The sequence below is a fragment of the Penaeus chinensis genome, chromosome 18, assembly GCF_019202785.1.
Source record: "Penaeus chinensis breed Huanghai No. 1 chromosome 18, ASM1920278v2, whole genome shotgun sequence".
Taxonomy (NCBI): domain Eukaryota; kingdom Metazoa; phylum Arthropoda; class Malacostraca; order Decapoda; family Penaeidae; genus Penaeus; species Penaeus chinensis.
The window spans coordinates 16,581,544-16,603,877 of NC_061836.1; the positions used below are offsets into that span (position 1 = coordinate 16,581,544).

A 22,334-nucleotide genomic window follows, 5' to 3' on the forward strand; every position below is an offset into this window, starting at 1 on the left:
GTGTAAATACAATTAATAAAGTAAACTTACAGTGGGCATGGCATGTATGTACATACCATGCCCGTTGGATTTTGGTTAATACACTGTTAATATCAGTACTTTTATTATTATTATCGTTTAACCCATTCGCGACGGGTGTGTCACGTACGTCCATGCCATGCCCACTGTGAGTTTACTTGTTTAATTGTTTTACACATAGATGGCTATACTGGTACTAAATCACCAATGAGCCATTTACGAGTACTGCCTGTCTCGCCCGTTCACCCTTTTCTTTAATTTATGATTTTTGTTTTCGTTATCTTAATTTGCTGTTACTAATGTTTTATAACATTATGGTAATTATAATGTTTATAATAAAAATAACACCATCGATATTCATAGCACTTGTAAAAAATACATTTTCCCACCAATTCAAGGAAAGGTGAAATCAGGTAAAGCTAAGCACTAGCAGAGCCATCCATGTGTAAAGACATTTCATAAAAAACATAAAAAATGAGCACAGTATTTGACCCATTATTTATTAATTTTCCCCGGTGGCAATGGGTTAAGTGAAACAGAAAAGACAAGAAAAGGAGAGACAGAAATAGTTAAGCTTTCAAGACTTATTTAACATATTATCTGCAAAACTGACAATAAGTAGGAAAATCATTGCAATATCAGCTATCTTCTCGAGGAGACACTACTTTGTTCCTATAGTTCATGAAACTAATGTAGTCTGTTAATAAGGTAATTGTTCTTTATAAAGAATTTCCAATATTTTTCCTGTTTTACTAATTCTGGGAATATATTAGTTAAAAGTTGCATAATGCCACAGGCTGGACAGAGTGTTGTGTTTACTAAAATCTGGGCTATAAGGTGGGGATACATTGCCAGAAAAAACATTTGTGTATATGAAGGTAAGTCTGAGATATGGCACCTTAGCTAGTCAGTCAGTGACTTAGGTCACCGCAGGACAGTTAAGGCTTCTAGCACTCGTTAATTTTAAGGGTCTTTTGAGTATTCGGCCCTTGAATTCCATTCATGTGTAAGTTACACATGCTTTATTCTAGTACTGCTCAGCAAATGTTCATGGAATAGAAAGCAAGAAGTGTCATTAAAGAAAATATCTATTGCACTGAAGTCATGAAATCAAAAAATTAATATTATTTTTATTGTTATTATTATTATTCTTTTTTTTCTTTTTTTTTATTATTATTATTTTATTCTTTTATGATATGCATGTCTTTCAGCAAAGTAAATAACTGAATCCTATATTACATTTAATATAACTATAAATCAAACCAGTCATGTGCTGATGGTCAAAGAGATTTTCTTAATCTCCTCTTAATACCTCAGTGTTAACTTGATTTTACAAAGGAGAGAAAAATTGCATGTTTGGCAGCACTCCATCGTTATTGACAATATACAATTCCTATAGAAAGAAAATTTGTTTGACCTTTTCAGATATCCATGGGAGAGGATGGGAGTGAGAGCCGTCTAGTGCCGCTACATGATCTTCCTGAGGCGAGTGTTGGCTCCAATTTCAGTGATTTGCAAGAGCGGTGAGTGTGGGTAGGGTTCAGGTTGTGACATTTGCAAAGAAATATGTTAAGTAAAGATGAGAAATTCCCCAAAGAAAGAGGAATGGTCCAAAATTATAAGGGCACATTGTTGTTCTGATTAATGGTGATAAGTATAGCCAAGATGATTAATCTTATTTTATATATTTAGTTTTGCTTTCATGTACTGTGGTTAAGTATTTATTGTTAATTCCTTGGGTTTACTAATGTGTGGCAATTGATCTAGCTCTGCATAGCCACTGTACTTTTACTGAACTTGTGATCAACATAGCTCCAGAATTACTTATCTAAATCTAAATAAGGTACTATCCTTATGGAATAGTATGGTGTTGGAGTTGTGTCATGTCTTGACTGAGAAGCATCATCATCTTTAACCCAATGTCGCCGGGAAAAAACTGTGCTCATTTTAGAATTTTCTGTGAAATGTCTGCACATAGATGGCTCTGCTAATGCTTAGCCACAAAGAAATCGGTTAGTAGTCCTTGTAACCTTACTAATTTTACCTTGCCTTAAAGTTGTGGGGAAAAAAACTTTTTTATTAATGCTGTCAACACTGAACATGTTATTTTTATTATAAACATTATAAAAACTATAATGTTATTGACGTTAGTAGTAGCAATATAAGATAACATAAATATTTTCAAAATTCAAGGAAAAGGGTAAACAGGTGAGACAAATACTACTCGTAATTGGCTCATTGGTGACTTAGTACAAGTGGAGCCATCTATGTGTAAAAATAATTAATAAAGCAAACTCAAACTGGGCATTGTATGTACGTACATGCCATACCCATTGGGTTGGGGCTAATTTATTCTTGTTCTTACTTTTTTTTTTTTTTTTTTTGCTAAATTCCAAATTATTTGTTTTTGTTTGGTCAATAATAATGATAATATAATAATACCACAAAAAAAAGTTTTGCTTGAATACTTGCTAATTCAAAAAGGAAGATCTTGCTTTTTAGAAAGAAAACTTAATGGTAGAATGAGAAATTATTGACAAACTGGAACAGTGTTTACTCAAGGACCTTGACCTTAATTTAATTTTGTAACATTTAGAGATTATATTTGTTTTACTGTTTAGATGTCTAAGTGGCTATCATCTATAATTTTATCTCTCTATTCAGCAACCTTTGTATATTTGCACAGGGGTGGATTCCTTCAGCTGGATGAAGGTATGGTCGCAGTTAATCAGGTTGGAGGAGACATAGGGCAGTCTGGGGTCATATTTCCAAATGCTGGCGAGTGCCTTACACAAAAGGATGGAACAATTCCTCAGTTTGCCTCCCTTAGTATTGTCGATGGTCAGGTGGGTGCATATCTGATATCCTTTTTAGTTATGTAGTTGGTTATGTTGTAATTTATTTAGTAGTTTATATGAGGAATGATATTATCTTAATCTCTATGCATTGCACTATTTTCCTGACAGACTGAATAGCCAAATACTATTATGATATACATACATTGTGTGCTAAAATGAAAGCTGCCACGTGGTCACTAATCACATTCATAGTGTCGGATAATGACTGTTTCTTTATATCCTTGTCAGTGAAAGTATAACTTTTTCCATGTGTTTAAGAGCTTATCAAAGTATTTTGGTAGGCTTTTTGGCTGTTAATTCAAAAGTCAGTTGCGTTTTTTCACAATGGCTACTAAGATACGGAAGCAAAAAGCTTGTCAATTCCACAATGTTTCATTGATATCTGTCAATGTATGTTCAAAAAAAAGAGTAAATATAAAACATTTATTATCAGTCTGCTGATACCCCAATAAAGGGAAAATATCATCAAGAACTTGGAATCCTATCAAACATTGTCAACAGATATCTAAAATGACAGCAATAAAATAAGGAAAAGAACTTTTAGCAGAGTATCCTAGTGTCATCAACTGCTCTTTTCAAAGTTATGTGAACTATTGTATCCTGATATCATGCTCAAGCAACAAATCTCTATGATCAACTTTATTGCTGAAAGTCTTTAGTGGCAGCACATTCTGGAATAATGAAGTAGTGTTCAGGACAAGCTGTATCCGTCTGTGTACCAGCAGGTTGACAGCAACCAACCATCTTTAAAGAATGAAAATTGTGTGAGATAGAAAATAGAAAGATTCACCAGTAGTTTTGGGTTTAGTTGTTGCAGACAGGATAAATGTTTTATGGAGGAAAGAAAATTAGAATAGCTAATTACATGAAAAAATAAAGTTGTTTGCCCTATTATTGTGTAATAGGAAAGGTGGGCAACTATCATTCAAATTGGTGCTTTCTCTCACACAAGTTATATGGAATTATTTCATAGAGGATTGGCCAGGCTCTTTGTTGGAAGCCAATTTTGATCATGTGTAAAGAAGCATATCCAAAAGATATGCTGTATGTCTGGTATTCTAAACTGAATGTGGCAATCAAAGGAGGATGAATTAAATGTAGCACTCAGATTCTCAAGAATATTTTTTTTTATAACTAGGAAATGTTTTAGAAGTAAAGAAAAATTAAGAAAAGAAATGAATTGAAAATCTAAATTGTTGGCAAATGAGTGTTACATTTATATATTTTTTTATGTAGTCATAGTATTGTTTACATTTGTATATTCATAGTAGCTATTACTTTGGAAGATACTGCACTTTTTGTTTTAAACTGGTAATGATGAAACTCTCTTGATACAGATGGTGCTGACCGCGACCGAGGCTGGGGTAGATGACACAGTCACACTGGAAGGAGGAAGTCTTATTAACTCCGCTTTAGATGAACCAGATGCAATTGTACCACATCAAATACAAATGCCCGGCAAGAAACAGGTAGAGAAAGAATAATAGAAAAATCAAGCAATGTATGAAGTAGTATCTATGACCTCATAAATAAGAGGTTTAGAGCTTAATGGTAGAGTGCTGACTTTGCCATTGCAGGGTCCTGGGTTTGCACCAAGTCAGCCCCTTTCATTTGACTCAGTTTTTATTGAGTACTGTCATACTGGCAACAGCTTGCTAAAGTCAAAGTTGGGATGGAAAGGAACTGGCCACTCTGCAACATCACCTTGTGGCTTAATTCACATCCCACTGTGAACCTGTCCCCTATATCCAATTGGATATGGGATCATATGAGTGATGTACTCTAAAATTTGTTATGATTTTGTTTATACTTTCATTGTACTTGCATGAAGTTGTAAGTTATTTATCAGTAGAATTTCTTTATTATAAAAGTGTACATGTATCCTTTCAGTAAGCTTGTTCACCTAACCCTTTCAGGTTTTGGCCTCTCATGAAAACTATTTCTGCCAAGTGCTCCATACCTTCAGAGTCTTACACTCATTTAGCAATGAAAGGGTTAACTTATTTTTCATTGTTACCATCATCAGATTCTGAATGGTTGAAAATTGCACATTGTTACTTTATAACATCCAAATCTGATGGTGACAAGCTGCTAAAACCACCACATAGCCAGAGCAGTAGTCTATGCTCGCTACATTAAATAGTTGTTTGTTAGGTCATGCACTGTTAGTTTGAGGATTTCAATGTTAACCCTCATTGGCAATCTCTTGGTTTTTATTTACAAAGGTGTAAAAAAAGAAGCTTTGGTCAACTTTCGATGGCTGTTGTGCCAAACTCCCATACCACCTTGACTTGCATATCCTGAACCATAAACTATCAGCCTCTCATTGGCACCTGTAATCTAGGCCAGAACTATTGTTAACACTGTTGGTGTCTGTATAGAATGGGTTGATATTTCTGTGTGTGCCTGTACCTGCACCTGTGTGCTGCTGTGCGTGTGTGCTTCCATGCATGTGCGTGAGAGAGTGAGTATCTGTACATAGTCCATATCATTTTGTTCAAATATCCTTTAAAAAATTTAATTTTTTTGCAGATGCAGGCTGAGATGGAACCACCCATTGGGAAGGGGCCTTATACTTGTGAGTGTTGCCACCTAACCATTGAGAAATGGGCCCAGTATAAGAAACACGTAAAGAAACATTTAGAAGATAAACCATACCAGTGTTGTGACTGTGAGGCTTCGTTTAATGTACAAGTAAGTGCCCTGTTTTGCTCTTAATGTTGAATATAATGTACAGTACATTTGATTGTGGACCTCAGTATATGTGTTTCATGTAAATAGGGGGACGATTTACATGTATTTGTTTCCCTTTTATAACAGGTTGATGTATTTATATAATTTATATAAAAACTTTAGGGGGACGATTTACTGATGCTCCCCTCCCCCCTTTCAGAAAAATTTGCATCTCCATGAGGCATTACACTCCACGGGTAAACTAGTATGTCCAGAGTGTGACAAAACCTTTAGACGTTTAGCTTCATTCAAAGCCCATCTGGCTGTTCATGAAGAAGATGAGACTGTTACATGCGAGATCTGCCAAGAGGAGTTCGTATCTGTGGTAAGTTGCTCAAGTTCAAGTAATTCAATATAGTGGTTATTATATAGTATTGGGTGGGTAAAAATGATACATTTGCTAATTTGTACATCTTGATATTTTTTTTACATTATAGAGTCAGCTGGAACCACACTACCAGCGGCACAGGGATGGTATGGATGCCCTAGGGATACATAAGAAGTCAAGCCTGGACTGCAAAGAGTGCGGAGCAGAATTTACAAACCAAGGATTACTTAAGCATCATATGAAAGTCCATAAGAAGGTTAATGATTTTCCAGTTTTGTTGCTTTTATGTCAGAAGTATTTTTTGTCACATTTGTTGCTACTCTGATAATGTAAGATATGTATAAATTAGTTTGGGAGCATTTAGTGACACTTATTTCTTTACAGGTCAAGAAAATAACTCAGACAAAACCAAGAAGAAGACTAGCAGATCGCTGCAAATTTGAGAACAAATGCCAAGAGTGTGGTAAGAACTTCATAAAGCCTTCACAGCTAATAAGACACATGAGGATTCATACTGGAGAGAGGCCATTCAAGGTGGGTTGGCTGTACACAATTGCATTTGAAGCTTTGTTTTCTGTTAGAAGTTGAGTTTATTTCATTTAATTTCTGCTATTATAATTCTTATGACACTTATTGAAGAGCAATTCATAGAAACACATTTTGGGGAGACATAGGTTCATATTCAGAGACACTTAGGACACCTGAAATGGAAAGCTGGACCAGCCTCTCAGACCAGCCAAGTACTGAAGTCATTACCATAGTGCATCATTTGTCATATGCACTGGAGTTGTTGCATGCTACTGAAGTAAAAGAATGTAAATGGAAAAATTGAATAAGACAAGTTATTTACCTTGATTTACTTTTTAGTGTACTCACCCTGGATGCGATCGAGCCTTTAACCAGAGATATACGATGCTCATCCATATGGACATACACACTGGCAAGAAGGCCTATAAATGTGAATTCTGCAACAGAGATTTTGTACAAAAGAGTAAGTCTCATAGATGTTTTCCTTTTTGTAATTAGTACTTGGATTTTATGGTTGTTGGCCTTTATATATGTTTTTTAAATTAGAATGATAATTATTGTCACACTATTATTATTGTTATTTTTACTATCATCTATCTGTTTATTAATTTTCCAGGTAATTTGCGTTGCCACATAAAACGCGTCCACCCTGTGAACTTAGCTGGTGTACAAATGTTTGAGTGTGATGAATGTTCATGTGTGTTTAAGAGCTCTGGAAGCCTCAGTGCCCACAAGTCAAGGGCACACTCCACAGAAGCTGTCATTGTAAGAATATGTTGAAATTAGTTCAGCTTTTTGTGCCTAAAAAACTTTGACTTTCTTATCTGGATAACTTTTTTATACAGAAAAGTGTCTTACGTTACATTATATAATAAACTTGAACTTTAGATGTTTTTGAAAAGTAAGTTCATTTTATTCCTGTATATCATTTGATATCTTTGTCCTTTATTTATTCTTTATTTCTTTTCTCTATAGGGTTTAAATGTATCATCAGATATCAGAGATGTCATCAAGGAAATCCTAGACTTGGAGAAATCGGGCCAGCGAGAACAGGTAGACCAAACTCAGTATTAAAAGGGCATAAGTTCATTTTTGGATTGTAAAATCTGGGCAGTGTGTAATTTTATGAAAATGGGGTCACACACATATACCAGATGTACTTTTTCCCTATTGTATTTGAATTGGGCTTGGAAATTGTTGGAAAACTATGTTTTATCCATACATTCTGAAGGCTGGAGCTCATCTCCTGTGACAGAGGCAAAAAAATGCATAATTACAGAGGTAGTGCAACATAGAGCTGCCTCAGTTGGTATTGCATGTGTAGGTGTCATTTGGTATATTAGGATTTATAGTGATCTTGAAAATGATATTTAAAAATACAATGTTTAGAGAAATTTGAAATTGATAATTCTGTGTAGCAAAATGACTGCCTTGTTGAATTTCTTTTAAAATTTAACCCTTTCCTGCTTTGGCAGGAGGGGTGGGGTTGTGTGCAAATGAGGGTGCATAGCAAATCTTAATAATATCAGTCTGCCTCCCCTTGACCATAACTCTTCCTAAGGTTTCACACTAGTTTTTCACTACTTATTTGTATTGTTTTGTATTTATGTATATAGAAAAATAATATACAGTTTTATTATCAAACAAAATTAGGCCAAAAAAATCTTGTCATCTTTAAGAAATTACATACACAGCATGCATCCCACCCATGCCTACAAGCAGCCAATACCCAGTGTGTTAATGCTGTTGAAATTTAGATTTGTTGGGAGGTTTCTCCAAGTAATGGTAGGAATGCTAGGTGCTAGATGTGATATTTCAGTAAGATAATATTGGTAAAATAGAAAAGGTATGGTATTAAAAATAACAACAAATATTTCAAAGATATGATGTAGACTTTGTTTCATTATTAGATTTTTATTGAAGAAACATTTAAAGAATATGATATGTAGACTCATAGTACAATGATTACATCATTATTTTTCTACCTTTAAATTGCAGTTTGTATATTTGCCACAAGACTTGACAGCAGTTTTAATCTCTAATATAATTTTCTTGTTACAGGGCATCAGATCAGAGCACGGGGGGCTTGCAGAAAGTGGGAACGATGGGGATATATTACAACAAGCTTTAAAAAATAGTGGACTGTCACAAACAAAGGATCAGACCAATTCAAGTAATTCATATATTGGTTTGTATAGTCTTAACCCATTGGTGCTGGGTAAATGCCAAACCCACTGTAGTTGAGTCTTTTTTCATACGTAGAGGGCTTCTTGAATGTGTAGCCACCAAAGAATCATTTAAGTCTACCTGACCTGACCTCTACTTTGTCTCTTTCCTTGAAATTTTGTTTCACTGTTCTTATCATTATTATCATTAATGTTATTATTTTGGTATTAATAATACTAATAGTAATAAAAGTAAAACATTTCTTTCCAAAGTAGGTGAGATCAGGTATTTGACTGGCTCCTTGGTAACTAAACACTTAGGGAGCTATCTATGTGTAATCAAAATAAACTAAAATGGCAGTGGACTGGGCATGTATAGGTGCCACCCAGGTGTCACTGGGTTAATGTTGATACTAATGTTGTCATTATTAATTATATGTTATCAAGAAATTTTATTATTATTGTAATTGTATAATTATATTTTTTTGTGTATTTTCTTCTTCTTTTTTTAGTAGTAGTAGTAGTAGTAGTAGTAGTAGTAGTAGTAGTAGTAGTAGTATAATTGTTGATGTTATTGTTCTTGTTATTACCATTATCATTATTGTAATTATGTTCATTATTACCATTGTTATTATTATTATTATTAGTAGTAGTTGTAGTGATAAGGATATCAACATCATTATAAGATGTATATATCATATACTAGTATGTAAAGATGCTTGTCATCTTCCTTTCAGTGGGCAAGGTTAAAATGGAGGCTGATGACAGAATACAGGATGATGACAGCTGGATCACGGGGGTCCAGAATGCTGCTGCTAAGATAAAGGAGTGTAAGAAGCTGCGTGTGATTACTCTCATCGACAGAAGCAATGAGTGTGGCATGAAGTGAGTTGTTCTGACTTTTGCATACTGATGATATTGATAGTACCTTTGTTAGAAATATTGATAGTAGTAATGAAGTCTTTAAAATAGTTTTTAATGACTCTATTTTTATTAATTATATACAGTTATTGCTTAATGTAACAGATTAAAAGAAGTAGACCTTTGTCCAATATTGCAGATTTTTATGAGGATCCAGGTATATTTTCAATTGAATATGAGAAAGCAATAAAAAAGATGGAAAGTTGTTATCCTTTATATGTGGCATGGCACATTTTTTGTGTGTGGTGAAAAGGTCTTAACCATCTACGTAGTTTGCCTGCAGCTCTGATTTGAAGATCTTGTATGCAAAGGCTGATGTTTTCTTACATGTACTGAAATAAGGTCTAATAATAGGAGTAAAAGATGGTAGCATAATACATTATGATTGTACATTGATAATAGATTAAATATAGATGTAGAGTTGACTTGAAGCACATGAAACCAAGATGGAATTATAAACAAGACGGGAATAGAGCTTGCCAGCCCTTTTATTTATATTGGTAGACAAATTGAGCACTAGTTGCTCTTTGGCAGGATCTGGTTGTGAGACCAATTCTTCTTGATGACTATAACGAATATAAAAAGAAAAAGAAAGAGCCTTGTATATTCTTGATAAGGCACATCCTTTTGTTTTAAGTGTAACTCAGTTGTGTGCTATGATAGTTCTCAACTGGAGATGAAATCTTTATGAGCCCCTCAGTGGTGGTTTCAGAAATCTATTGGTGTCACTGGATGCAGTGACTACTGACAACTGTCCTGCCGTTTGGCCCAGGAGTCTGCTACATATAGTGGAACTTTCCGCTCAACATACTCTAGCATGCCATGATGCCTATTACTGTACCCGGCACAATGAGTCAGTTTGTTATGATGGCTATAGTCGTGGCTGAGCAGATACGGGTTAATTAAAAAATATATCTCATCACTGTTCTCCTTTAACCAGATTTAAGCTCTTGTTGATTAATGTGGTTTTCTTCTACACCAAACCAAGATAAAGAGTTACTGGTACTATGTGTTTTTACCACTATCTGCAATTTTGATTGCATCAAATATGATTTTTCAGTAAAAGAAACTTTCTCCTCAGTGAAATAAAGAGGGCTCAGCTGAAATGGCATGGATACTTGCCACCTGACATACAAGCTTTGTACATCACAGCAAGAATAGATGCCATAGGTCATAAAGGGATTAATTATGAAAGACCACACATCTTTCATGAAGTTTCATACCTGAACTTCTTTTGAAGCACTCTCAATATTTTTAAATGTTTCTAATTTTTTTTTTTTAATTAATTTCCAGGAGATATACAGTGTTTGTGAAGATGGTTGGGGATGTCAAATGGCATGTTTGCAATTACAAGGACTGCAGCAAGGAGTTCAAAAAACCTTCAGACCTTGTGCGACACATGAGGATTCACACAAATGATAAGCCATTTAAGGTGATTATAGCAGACTTATTGTGTATTAGGGGTTTCAGTTAGATTACCATTTTTATTTTCTGTTAAGTATTGATAAGATGCTCTGACTTTAAATATGAAACATTGACAAAGACTCAGTAGTTAGAGACAGTAATGATATGCTCCTATACAGTGTAACAAGTGCTACCGAGCCTTTGCTGTGAAATCAACTCTTGTGGCCCACATGAAGACTCATTCCGCTGTGAAGGAACACGTTTGCGACAAGTGCAACAAGAAATTTGCCACAGCCACCTCCCTCAAAGTCCATTCTTGGTAAGAATACATAGCCTTTTAAGGATTTGATCATTTAGATTACCTTTGTTTATATACTGTAGGTGAATAATTGTGATTACTTTTAATTTTTTCTTTCTTCCTTTCTTATCTTTTCTTTTGATAATTTAATTAGTTAATACCATTTCATCTGGAGGAGTAAAGAGATAGTTGAATATTTGAAAATTAACTATTTACCCAAAGAAAATGTTGTGAATATGAGAGTAATGACAAATATTGTATTTATGTATTTATAAGTGAGTTCTCTCACTTGTGTCAGATATTTTTTTTAACCCAGTTTTCATTTATGTGTTTATTCAAAGTGTATGTACATGATACAAATATTATTTGAAATATTAACTTGTAGGTTCTATAGAGAGGGGTGGGATAGTGTATGGGGTTGAGTATAGACAGTACTTTGGATTGATACAATACTTGCTTTGGAGGAAAGTATTAAGCAGTATTTTTTTAGTAAATTCCAATCTTACATAAATATCTCGTCAGATGATAATATAGACCAGTATTTTCTTTTTATTTATTTATTTTTTTCTTCTTCCCTTTAGGCTACACACAGGACAGAAGCCCTATCCGTGCCAACAGTGCCACAAGGTGTTCCGAACTGTGTCCCACCGCAAAACACACATGTTGTCCCACATGCACTCACCTCATCGGCAGGCCCAGCGGAGACGGTCAATCCCCCTACCGGATATCCCCCTCCAGGAACCAATACTCATCACAACTGCAGGTCTGTTATCTTGGATTATATGACAAACCTGTCTTTTTCTTGAACCTCCACTTTATTGTCTTTTTCTGCGAAAGGTATTCTTATTTTTGTTATTGTAGGTATTTTTGTACTTTTTTATCACAGTTGGTATGATCAGTATTATCCTTAATAATATCTGACTTCTAAATATATAAGAAATAGGTCTTCAAAAGGTTTTGGAATACACACCCTGTAAGTCTCTTAGAATGCAAAACGTAATGAGGGTGACATAAAGTCAGCCATATTGAAACTCCTCCATTTTGCCACAACAGGTCCTGTAAAGCAGATATCACGACACAGTCAGGTTTACTTTCCCGAGACAGGGGAGGCTCCCCGCGACCGGCCCCACAAGTGCCACTATTGCACGGCAGCCTTCAAGAAGTCATCGCATTTGAAGCAGCATGAGAGGACGCACACTGGGGAGAGACCCTTCCAGTGTGAGAGTTGCAACAAGTAAGATTTTGATTAGAGGTTGTTTTATATTTCCAGGTTTTGTCTCAAGATTTTGAAAGGGGGAGGACCCTTTACATTGTTATTTTACAATGTAGATAAGTAGAATAAAATCATAGTAAGAATACTGGAAACTAGTCTAGTTGTTAGTCTAGTCTAGTCTGGTTGTTACTAAGTTGAATTTTTATTATGATTATTATTTTTTTTTATTAATGATGTTTCATTATTTTTATTATTGCCTATAGTTGTTATACTTTGTAGACAAGGATTTTGTCATTGTTGAGTGACTCTCTTGAAGTGCAATCTCAAAACCTCAAGTGTCATCATTTCTAGTGCCAACTATGCATTGACACTCCTTTTCATTATTTTTTATTGCTATTACATTTTCACTTTTATTTCATTGTTTACTTTTCCCTCTTTTGACTGATAATTAAAGTAATAGTATGGATATAGAGACTTTCAATGAAAATTAGTGTAATTAATAATTTGTTTTATTACAGGCAGTTTAACTCTCTGAGTGTTTTGAAATCACACTTCAAAACACACACAGGCCAGAGAACACACAAGTGCACAATATGCAATGGTCTCTTTGCCACCAGTGGAAGTCTGAAAAGGCACAGAACTACACATTCAACGGTTTGTAGAAGTTTTCATTTGTCTGATTATTTATTTTTATTTATCTGTATTTATCTAGCTCACTGACATCTTTCTTTAGATGTAACGATGGAAGTGGTTTAGATCAGTTCCTTGCTTATTAGAATAAAGCATTATGAAGTAGAAATGTTTTTATAATTCTCAACCAGGACTTAAAACAGATCGTAAACAGTGTATAATGAGAAAGAAGTTGGTTGGTGAAAGAAAGCAATTTGAATTAAATAAAGGTAAAAGGAATAGCTACCAATTTTTTTCACATAGGCAAAGTATATAGATATTGGTATGATCATGTTGGCAATAAAGGAGAATGTCTTAAATCCCTCTTTCCCTGTAGGACCGTCCATATATGTGCCCCTACTGCCAGAAAACGTTCAAAACAAATACAAACTGCAAAAAACACATGAAGACTCACAAGCAAGAGCTGGCTATGGAGGCAATGAGGGCAGCTGGGTCAAACCTACAGGGCAACAACCAGGCGTTGCTGGCAGCCACTCTCTACAGTCAGCAAGCAGGCACTCCCTCCCTCTCTGACTCAGACGTCATTGTTCCTGACCTCGCAGGTATGACCAGCGTTTTCCAGGAGGGTGACTTTTCACTCTCTGGTGATCTTCAGCAGCAGGCACAGCATCAGCATCAGCACACACAGGAAGATCTCTCATCGTCTCAGGTGAGGTGGAAAATTATGAAATCAGTAACTGCCTTTTTTTTTTTCCCCTTCATCTCTTGTGGGATATGTGTTATTTTTTTAGTGAGCTTCTAATGTATGTATGTTGTCCATAGTACAAAGACTAGTGATGTCAAGTGCAGGTGTTTTAAGTCCTTTGATAAATATTTTCTACATAGGTAACTTAAACCAAGAAAACATTTTATGTTTTCAGGTTCTTCCAACTTCATTCACCCAAAGTGTTGGTGAAAGTGGTCTTACTCTGGCTGACCTCCAGACTGGAGTGGATCATGGTCTTGGGTCTGGAGAGGCAGTCATCCTAACCTCTCAGCCTGCAACAATTACAACACACCTTGGTGGTTCCTCAGTTCTTATACCTCAGTCATCTGCATCATCCATCCTGCTTCCAAATTCCTCTGCAAATCAGGTGAGCGGTGCAACACCCCTCCTTCAGGGGGCAGGTGGCACATCAATTCTCCAAGGCAGCAATGGCACTTCCATCTTACTGCCACACTCAGCCTCTGGGCAGGATTCGGGGTCGTCATTACCAAGTGAACTCTCTCAGGAGAATGGCACAACTATCCTGACTATACCCAATTCCTCTGGTGGGAGTGTGTTGACCGTCCACCAACCATCTGTGATACAAGGACCTGCAAGGGAGGATTCAGCCAATGTTACCTCAGTGATTCAGGCCCAGCCGAGCATCCTGAGTGAGTCGGAAAATACTCGTTATGCTACCTCGCTCACCTCACGGCAGGCCATCCTGGACCACACCCAGGACTTCAACAACTTGGGTGATCCTGGGGGCCTTGACATGGTCACAATTCCAACATCAGTGATGAGTGAAAACACCCAATACAGCTCACAGGTCATACAGACAAACCTGCAATTGGAAGGTGGTCGAGGGGCTGTTATTACAAGTGCAAGCAACGAAGTCAATTCAGGTGAGGGATGATGATCCAAATAGCTTGTTTTTCTCTCTTTTCCTACTAAAGTAAGGACATTTTTACTGGTATATTATTAAAACCTATGGATATGTCATAAAAAGTTGCTGAAGATGATACATGAGTGATATTTTTTCTCCATTTTAGAAAATCTTGGCACTGGAGAATCTAGTCTTACGGGAGAAACAATGAATGTAGCAGCTGATGGACTGGCCAGCACCCTGGTCGAGAGTGACGACGAGGGGAGAGTTGTAGCCTCGCATCCTACCTCAATCACTGAAAATGATGCCTCGTCAACAACTTTGTTAGAGGCCAACTTCGATCACCAGGGATTTTCGGATGGATTTACTTTGCATGTTCCGGTATGTTACTTCTGTATCTGTACAAATATTCTAGTTAATCTTCCTATCTCACTTTCTTTCTCTCCTTCTTCTTAGCTCCAGCATTTTGTATATGTAAGCACGTACATATTTTGTATTTTTAAAGACGAAGTTGCACTAAATTAAGATACAATTTTGTTTTTAAGATGTACTAATGTATGTTTTTCTTATATTTAACAGGCTGGGCTAGATCTAAGTGGTTTAGGAAGTGGTGGAGATATCGCATCAGCGCAGCTAGTCCATTTGTTAAACACACAAGATTCAGTTAATGATGTTACAGGCATTAAGATCACAAGTAACTCCTCAACAGCTCAGAACTCTTCAGAAGAGGACAAGGCTCCTGCACCTGAGGTCTCAGTTTCGAAGGTGTTTGAGTGAGTACAAACCAGCTTTAACTGTCTGTACTATGTCAAAAATTTCCCTTTATCCTAGAAGTTAAAACATTTTGTATCTTGTAAAAGATGATTACCTGAGTGATGTATTAGAATTTTCACATTATTTATCTTTTTATTATAAATATTTTCTTTCTCTTTCTCTTTCTCTCTCTCTCTAAAAAAAAAGGTGCGATCAGTGCAAAAAGACGTTCCACAAACTCCCTCACCTGCGGTCACACAAAAGAATTCACACCCAGGGCAAGGCTCACAACTGTACAACATGTAACAAGGGATTTTCTTCATTGCAAGCGCTCAAGGTATGCATTGTTGCTTGTTCAGATTTTTTATTCTTTTATTTGATATAATGATCCTAATAAAGATATAGTTCTGTGTTGCACTAATATCAAAAATGATAATTCACCTATATAATGTTGCAGGAACACCAGCAGCAACAGCATTCAAGATCAAACATGCACCACTGCCAGTGCCATAACTGCCCTGAGAAGTTTAGCACTCCTAATCAGCTTTTGAAACACATGCAGATGGAACATAATCGGTAAGATTAAACACTGGTTGAAATAATATTATTATTATTAATAGTACTGGCTTAATTCTTCATAGTTTGATATCTTATTGTAGACTTATGATATAAATGGCAGCCGTTGATATTTAGAATATCACAAGGGAAAACTGTCTAAATAAGTCATTACATCAGTTCTTTGTGATTAATATTTTCTATTTCTTTTCCAGTATGTGGCCGTGTACTGTGTGTGAGGATCTGTTTGAGTCTTTTGCCACATTCCAGAAACACTTGCGATCTCACAAAATTAAAGATATCAATCAGGCTATTAGTAGGAGTAAGGTAAGTGTTTTTTTTTTTTTTTTTTTTTTATATTACAATTCCTATTTTGATTTTTGCCTCAATTCTAATAATGGTAATGTGGCTACAGAGAAGTTTTCACTGTCAGAGAACCAGATCTGAATTTGGCAGCCTATTGTAATATAAGTAAGATTTTTTAAATGTTCAGTGATCATAATGTTCAGACCTTTTGCATTTGCATAAATCAAATCAGTGCTCAGTCATAATCAAGTGAAATCAATCCTTCCAATACAGCAAAATCAGCGCAGTGAGACCAACAGTGCAAGTAGCAAGGTTAAGATTGCATTGACAGCAGAGGATGTGGAGAGCCTACTTCAGGAGTCATCAGGTACTCAGATGGCAATAGAGGAAGAAGGCCAAAGGGACTCAGAGATGGTTGACCTCCCACGCTCATCAAAGAAGCACAGCTCGTCACAGGAGGACAACCTGCAGGTCTTTGTCAGCATGACGAAAGACGACCCTGATGAGGAAAAAGTGAGAATTTTTGTGTGCAGAGTAGAGATTTACCAATGCTCTCCATCTTCCTAGCCCCTTCTATCCATTTCCTTTTCCCAAAGATATCTTTGAATAGAAATTAACCCAAGTGGCACGGATGGCAAGAATACATGCCATGCCCACTATAATATAAGTTTATTTATTGTATTTACACATAGATGGCTCTACAAGTGCTTAATCACCAAGGAGTCAGTTATTAGTCCTACCTATCTCTCCTGTTTACTCTCTTCCTCGACTTTTGGAAAGGGTGTTTTGTATTATTTCATTGTCTTAACCCATTTGCGACGGGCATGTCAGGTACGTCCATGCCATGCCCACTGTGAGTTTACTTGTTCAATTGTTTTAAAACATAGATTGTTACACTAAACTAAATCACCAATGAGCCAATTACGAGTACTGCCTGTCTCGCCCGTTTACCCTTTTCTTTAATTTATGGAATTTTTTTATGTTATCTTATGTCGCTATTACTTATGTTTATAACATTATAGTAATTATAATGTTATAATAAAAATAACACCATCGATATTCATAGGACTAGTAAAAAATACATTTTCCCGCCAATTCAAGGAAAAGTGAAATCAGGTAAGGCAGAGCCATCTATGTGTAGAGACATTTCAAAAAAAAAAAAAAACGCATTTTCCCCATTTTTTATTCATTTTCCCCGGCAGCAGTGGGTTAAATCATAACATCAATAACAGTAAAAACAGTATCGATATCAAATATATTAAAAAGGAAAACACATTTTTCCGCCAGGTCAAGGAATAGGGAAATCAGGATTATTCACAAGGGCCAACTGATAGACTCCTTGCTGGCTGAGCAAGGAGTCTATATATATATATATATATATATATATATATATATATATATATATATATATATATATATATGTATGTATATATAATGTATGTATGTATAATAGGTGTATATATATTTATGTATATTTTATATATATTATATATGTAGATATGTATATATAGATAAAACATATACATATATATACATATATATATATATATATATATATATATATATATATATATATATATATTATGTCACATCTTATGAAGTGCATGATGTTTCTCTAACAGTAGAATAAATGTTTGACATTTATATATATATATATATATATATATATATATATATATATATAGAGAGAGATATAAAAATATATATATAGATATAAAATTTTATATATATATAGATATAAAATTATATATATATATATATATATATATATATATACATACATACATATATATACATATATATGTATGTAATATATATATATATATATATATATATATATATATATATATATATATATATATATATATGTATGTGTGTGTGTGTATATGTATGTATGTGTGTGTGTGTATATGTATATATGTATATATGTATATATGTATATATGTATATATATATATATATATATATATATATATATATATATATATATATATATATATAATTATATATGTATAGTATATCTATATATATATATGTATATATATATATATATTTATATATTTATATATTATGTCACATAAGTTTTAAATCTTATGAAATGCATGATGTTTCTCTAACAGTAGAATAAATGTTTGACATTTAGTTACTTTGACCTTCAAGTGCAAATGGTATTTCAGTACCATTTCAAAAAATTATTTTTAATTGAGTGTTACAAGTTGCAACTAAAACATTCCCATTTGTAATTTTTTATATTCTTGTTTGTTTTCTTCCCCCAGACTGAATCTCAAAAACATGCGCATCAGTGTGACACCTGCAGTAAGAGCTTTAAAAAGCCATCAGACCTGGTTCGCCATATTAGGACTCACACTGGGGAGAGACCCTTCTCCTGTGCACAGTGTGGCAAGTCCTTTGCTGTCAAATCCACTTTGGATGTTCACATGAAGACACACTCAGGGAAAAAAGATTTCATGTGTCACATTTGCAATACGATGTTTGCCACCAAGGGAAGCTTAAACATCCACATGCGACTCCACACAGGTGCAAAACCATTCAAGTGCAACCACTGTGGAATGAAGTTCAGAACATCAGGACATCGTAAAGCTCATGTGATCAAGCATTTCAAGCACTCAGGAGCAGGGCCAATACCTACAAAGATGAAACTAGTGGAAGAACATCCAATGGAAACCTCTGTGAACAGTGCAAACGAAACTGTCATGGAAATGCCAAACGTAGAAAACTTAAATTCAGTTGTAGTGATGGCAGATGGCAGCATGTCATTGCAGTTACAGGGGCTTAATCTGGGTCCAATTGAAGCAACTCTACTCAACACCCAGTCGATGACTCTAGATGAAAGTGTGCTCAGTCATTTACAGGCTGCAGGAGGAGCCATGATTGGGGCAGGTGAGGGTACTGTGGACGAGGATGCTGAGGACTCTATTTCTGTAAATCCAAATGCTGTGATGACTCAGCCTCGCAGTGTCCGCACCTCAAATGCTGAGGCTGACATGGACTCAGATTTCGAGATACACATGATTGACGATGATGGAAGAGTGATAACCACCCACTCACTGAATATAATTGGTCAGTCATTGGACAGAGAGCAAACATCAGCCCCGGAGAATCAAAATTATATCCAACAGGAATTAAGTCTTTCAGACCTAGCAGTGTCTGGGCCAAACAATACAATTCAGTGTGCTCTTTGCTCTAAAAACTTTTTGAAGTTCACTGAATGGCAGGCACATTTATCATCACATGATATCTTACTGAAGGAAACTGATGATGGAGACAACATTGAAGGTGAGATGCAAGACACTGTTGTTGTACCAACCACCACCCTTGCAGATACACAGGAGACAAGCATCCTCTCACACCCCAACATAAAACAGGAAGAAATAAGTATCGAAGAACTCGCAATATGCAAACTGGAAGATCAGACTTTGCCATCACGTGGTTTCAAGTGCCAAGCCTTAGGTTGTGGGAAATTTTATAAGTATCAGAGTAATCTAGAACAGCACATGCTCAGCACCCACATGAAACAGTATGAGTGTTCCAGATGTGACGGACAGGTGTTCCCCTCTGCTGCTGCTCTACAGCGACACATCAAGTTGAACCATGTAGAGGCCAAGGGTAATAGGTGTGTCTTCTGTCCTGAGGAATACAGCTCAAGAGGCTTATTGCACCAGCATATTATCCAAGAACACATACAGCTGGTCTTGGAAAATCCTCTTGCTATAGAAAAAGTTGGATTGAAGATCAATTTAACCTCAGAACCCCAAAGAGAAGGTTCGGCAATGGGCACACAGAGCACAATGGAAGAATTGGATGCTTTGGAACTTTTTCCATCAGTGAATAATGCTACGCACCTGGAGTAAAAGAATATGGTTTCCGAAAGTTTGATTTTCAGAACTCTGTAGGGATGGATTCTGAGTCTTCCTTTACCGGACTTGTAAATTGTTTATTTCCACTGAACTTAGAAGTACAAAACCTCAAGTTAGAAAGTTTAAATTATGTATACATGTGTGCATAGTTTGAAATATCCTTGACTCACCCTCCTTCCCTCTCTTTCTATTTCTCCTTTTCTACCCTCACTATGTTTCTCTCTTTTTTGTATTCTTCCCTATCTGCATCCCTCTCCTACTGATCTCTCTCCATTCTCTCCATTACCATTTTTTCCTCCTCTTCCACTTGTTAGTCTCTTTCATTTCCTCAGTATCTTTCTCACTCTCTCTGTTTCTCCCTTCACAGTATCTTTAAGCCAATTTATGGAAGTAGAAGAGTATTTTCTATATATACGGAAAACAACAAAGGAAAACATAGACAATGTTGTACATTCTTAGAATTAAGATTTCTTTAAACTATTTATATTATCTATATTTGCACTTGATCTTTCAATTTTATTTTATCTTGTTTCTCCAAGGTAACATTTCCCATGTTCTGTAGTGCAAGCAAGTAGCCTTCAGAGATTCTATTTTTATACCAGTTTTTTCAAAAATGTCTGTAAACAAGTGATGTGAGTACTTGTTTGCTGTATTCTTAGAAAATAATTGATTTTATTGTAATTTCTCTTGTATTGTTATTTTTTGTGACAATATTTATACTGAATAGCATTTTATATTTGCATACTATCATATTTGGTTAGTATAATTCAGAGAAAGAATTTTGACCTTTGAAAGGGCCCAGGGCAAAATTCGGAAAATGTACTAAAAGGCTTTTTCATTTCTTTGTCACTTCTACTTTTCTTTATCGTTTTATTCTTTTTTTTTTTTTTTTTTTTAAAGATTAAGTTCATAGATGTGTGTCAAGAAGGCTGCCAGTATGACATGTAACTTTTTTCAACTCAGTATAAACCAAAGAATTGTATAAAGCTGGAAAATATCTTGACATTGTAACCCCGCGATGAGACTTCGGTACAGTATATATATTGCTTTGAAAGTGAGAGGTTATGAACCTTTGCTTTTATATATAATAGATATGCCTAGACTATTTTTTAAGATGTACTTTGGCAGTTGTATGGCATTTTAGAAGTTTTAACTAGCAGATTGTTTTTATTTCATTATCATTTTTATTATGATTATGGTTATAGATTTTTATCATTATCATCACAATCATTATCACCATCATCACCACCACCAGCATCACCACCACCAGCAACACCACCACCAGCATCACCCCCACCAGCATCACTATCACCACCACCCACCACCAGTATTATTATTATTATTATTATTATTATTATTATTATTATTATTATCATTATTATTATCATTATTATTATCATCATTATTATTATCATTATTATTATCATTATTACTACTACTACTACTATTACTTTTACTATTACTATTACTATTACTACTACGACTATTATTATTACCATTACTATGACTATTATTGTCACTATGACCTTCACTAATACCATTACTTTTACTTTTATTATTATTTTTATTATCTCACTGTTCTTATAATGATTATGAATATTATTATTATAATAATTGTAATTATTATAATAATTGTAATTATTATAATACTTGTAATTCTTATTGTTATTATTATTATTATTATTATTATTATTATTATTATCATCATCATTATCTTCATCGTCATCAATATCATCATTATTATTATTATAATTATTATTATTGTAATCATTATTATTATTATTATTATTATTATTATTATTGTTATTATTATTATTATTATTATTATTATCATTATTATTATGACTATTATGATTATTATTATTATAGTTGTTGCTATTATTATTATTATTATTATTATTATTATTATTATTATTATTATTATTATTATTATTATTATTATTATTATTATTATTATTATTATTATTATTATTATTATTATTATTATCATCATCATTATTATTATTATTAGCTTCATTTTCATTATCATTAGTAGCAGTAGTAATAGTAGTTTGTAGCATTACTATTGCTATTGCTTTTTCTTTTTATTACTTTTATTATTTTATTGTTATAATT

At 34.6% G+C, this 22,334-nt stretch overlaps 1 protein-coding gene across 1 annotated transcript in view; it reads left to right on the forward strand.

Annotated features, from left to right (window-relative positions):
- LOC125034789 (zinc finger protein 236-like) overlaps positions 1-21,493 on the forward strand; it is a 26,794-nt gene extending 5,301 nt beyond the window's left edge. The window contains exons 4-29 of the mRNA XM_047626761.1: positions 1,444-1,541; positions 2,705-2,864; positions 4,214-4,345; positions 5,409-5,570; positions 5,770-5,934; positions 6,047-6,193; positions 6,322-6,471; positions 6,805-6,928; positions 7,082-7,230; positions 7,441-7,518; positions 8,527-8,638; positions 9,368-9,515; positions 10,845-10,983; positions 11,135-11,274; positions 11,835-12,016; positions 12,307-12,487; positions 12,985-13,120; positions 13,473-13,805; positions 14,017-14,746; positions 14,894-15,108; positions 15,307-15,500; positions 15,688-15,817; positions 15,938-16,056; positions 16,251-16,362; positions 16,615-16,854; positions 18,618-21,493. Coding sequence (XP_047482717.1) covers positions 1,444-1,541; positions 2,705-2,864; positions 4,214-4,345; positions 5,409-5,570; positions 5,770-5,934; positions 6,047-6,193; positions 6,322-6,471; positions 6,805-6,928; positions 7,082-7,230; positions 7,441-7,518; positions 8,527-8,638; positions 9,368-9,515; positions 10,845-10,983; positions 11,135-11,274; positions 11,835-12,016; positions 12,307-12,487; positions 12,985-13,120; positions 13,473-13,805; positions 14,017-14,746; positions 14,894-15,108; positions 15,307-15,500; positions 15,688-15,817; positions 15,938-16,056; positions 16,251-16,362; positions 16,615-16,854; positions 18,618-20,213 — 6,072 coding nt within the window. The 3' untranslated portion in view covers positions 20,214-21,493. The remainder of the gene's footprint in view (positions 1-1,443; positions 1,542-2,704; positions 2,865-4,213; positions 4,346-5,408; positions 5,571-5,769; positions 5,935-6,046; positions 6,194-6,321; positions 6,472-6,804; positions 6,929-7,081; positions 7,231-7,440; positions 7,519-8,526; positions 8,639-9,367; positions 9,516-10,844; positions 10,984-11,134; positions 11,275-11,834; positions 12,017-12,306; positions 12,488-12,984; positions 13,121-13,472; positions 13,806-14,016; positions 14,747-14,893; positions 15,109-15,306; positions 15,501-15,687; positions 15,818-15,937; positions 16,057-16,250; positions 16,363-16,614; positions 16,855-18,617) is intronic.
- Positions 21,494-22,334: the final 841 nt, after the last annotated feature.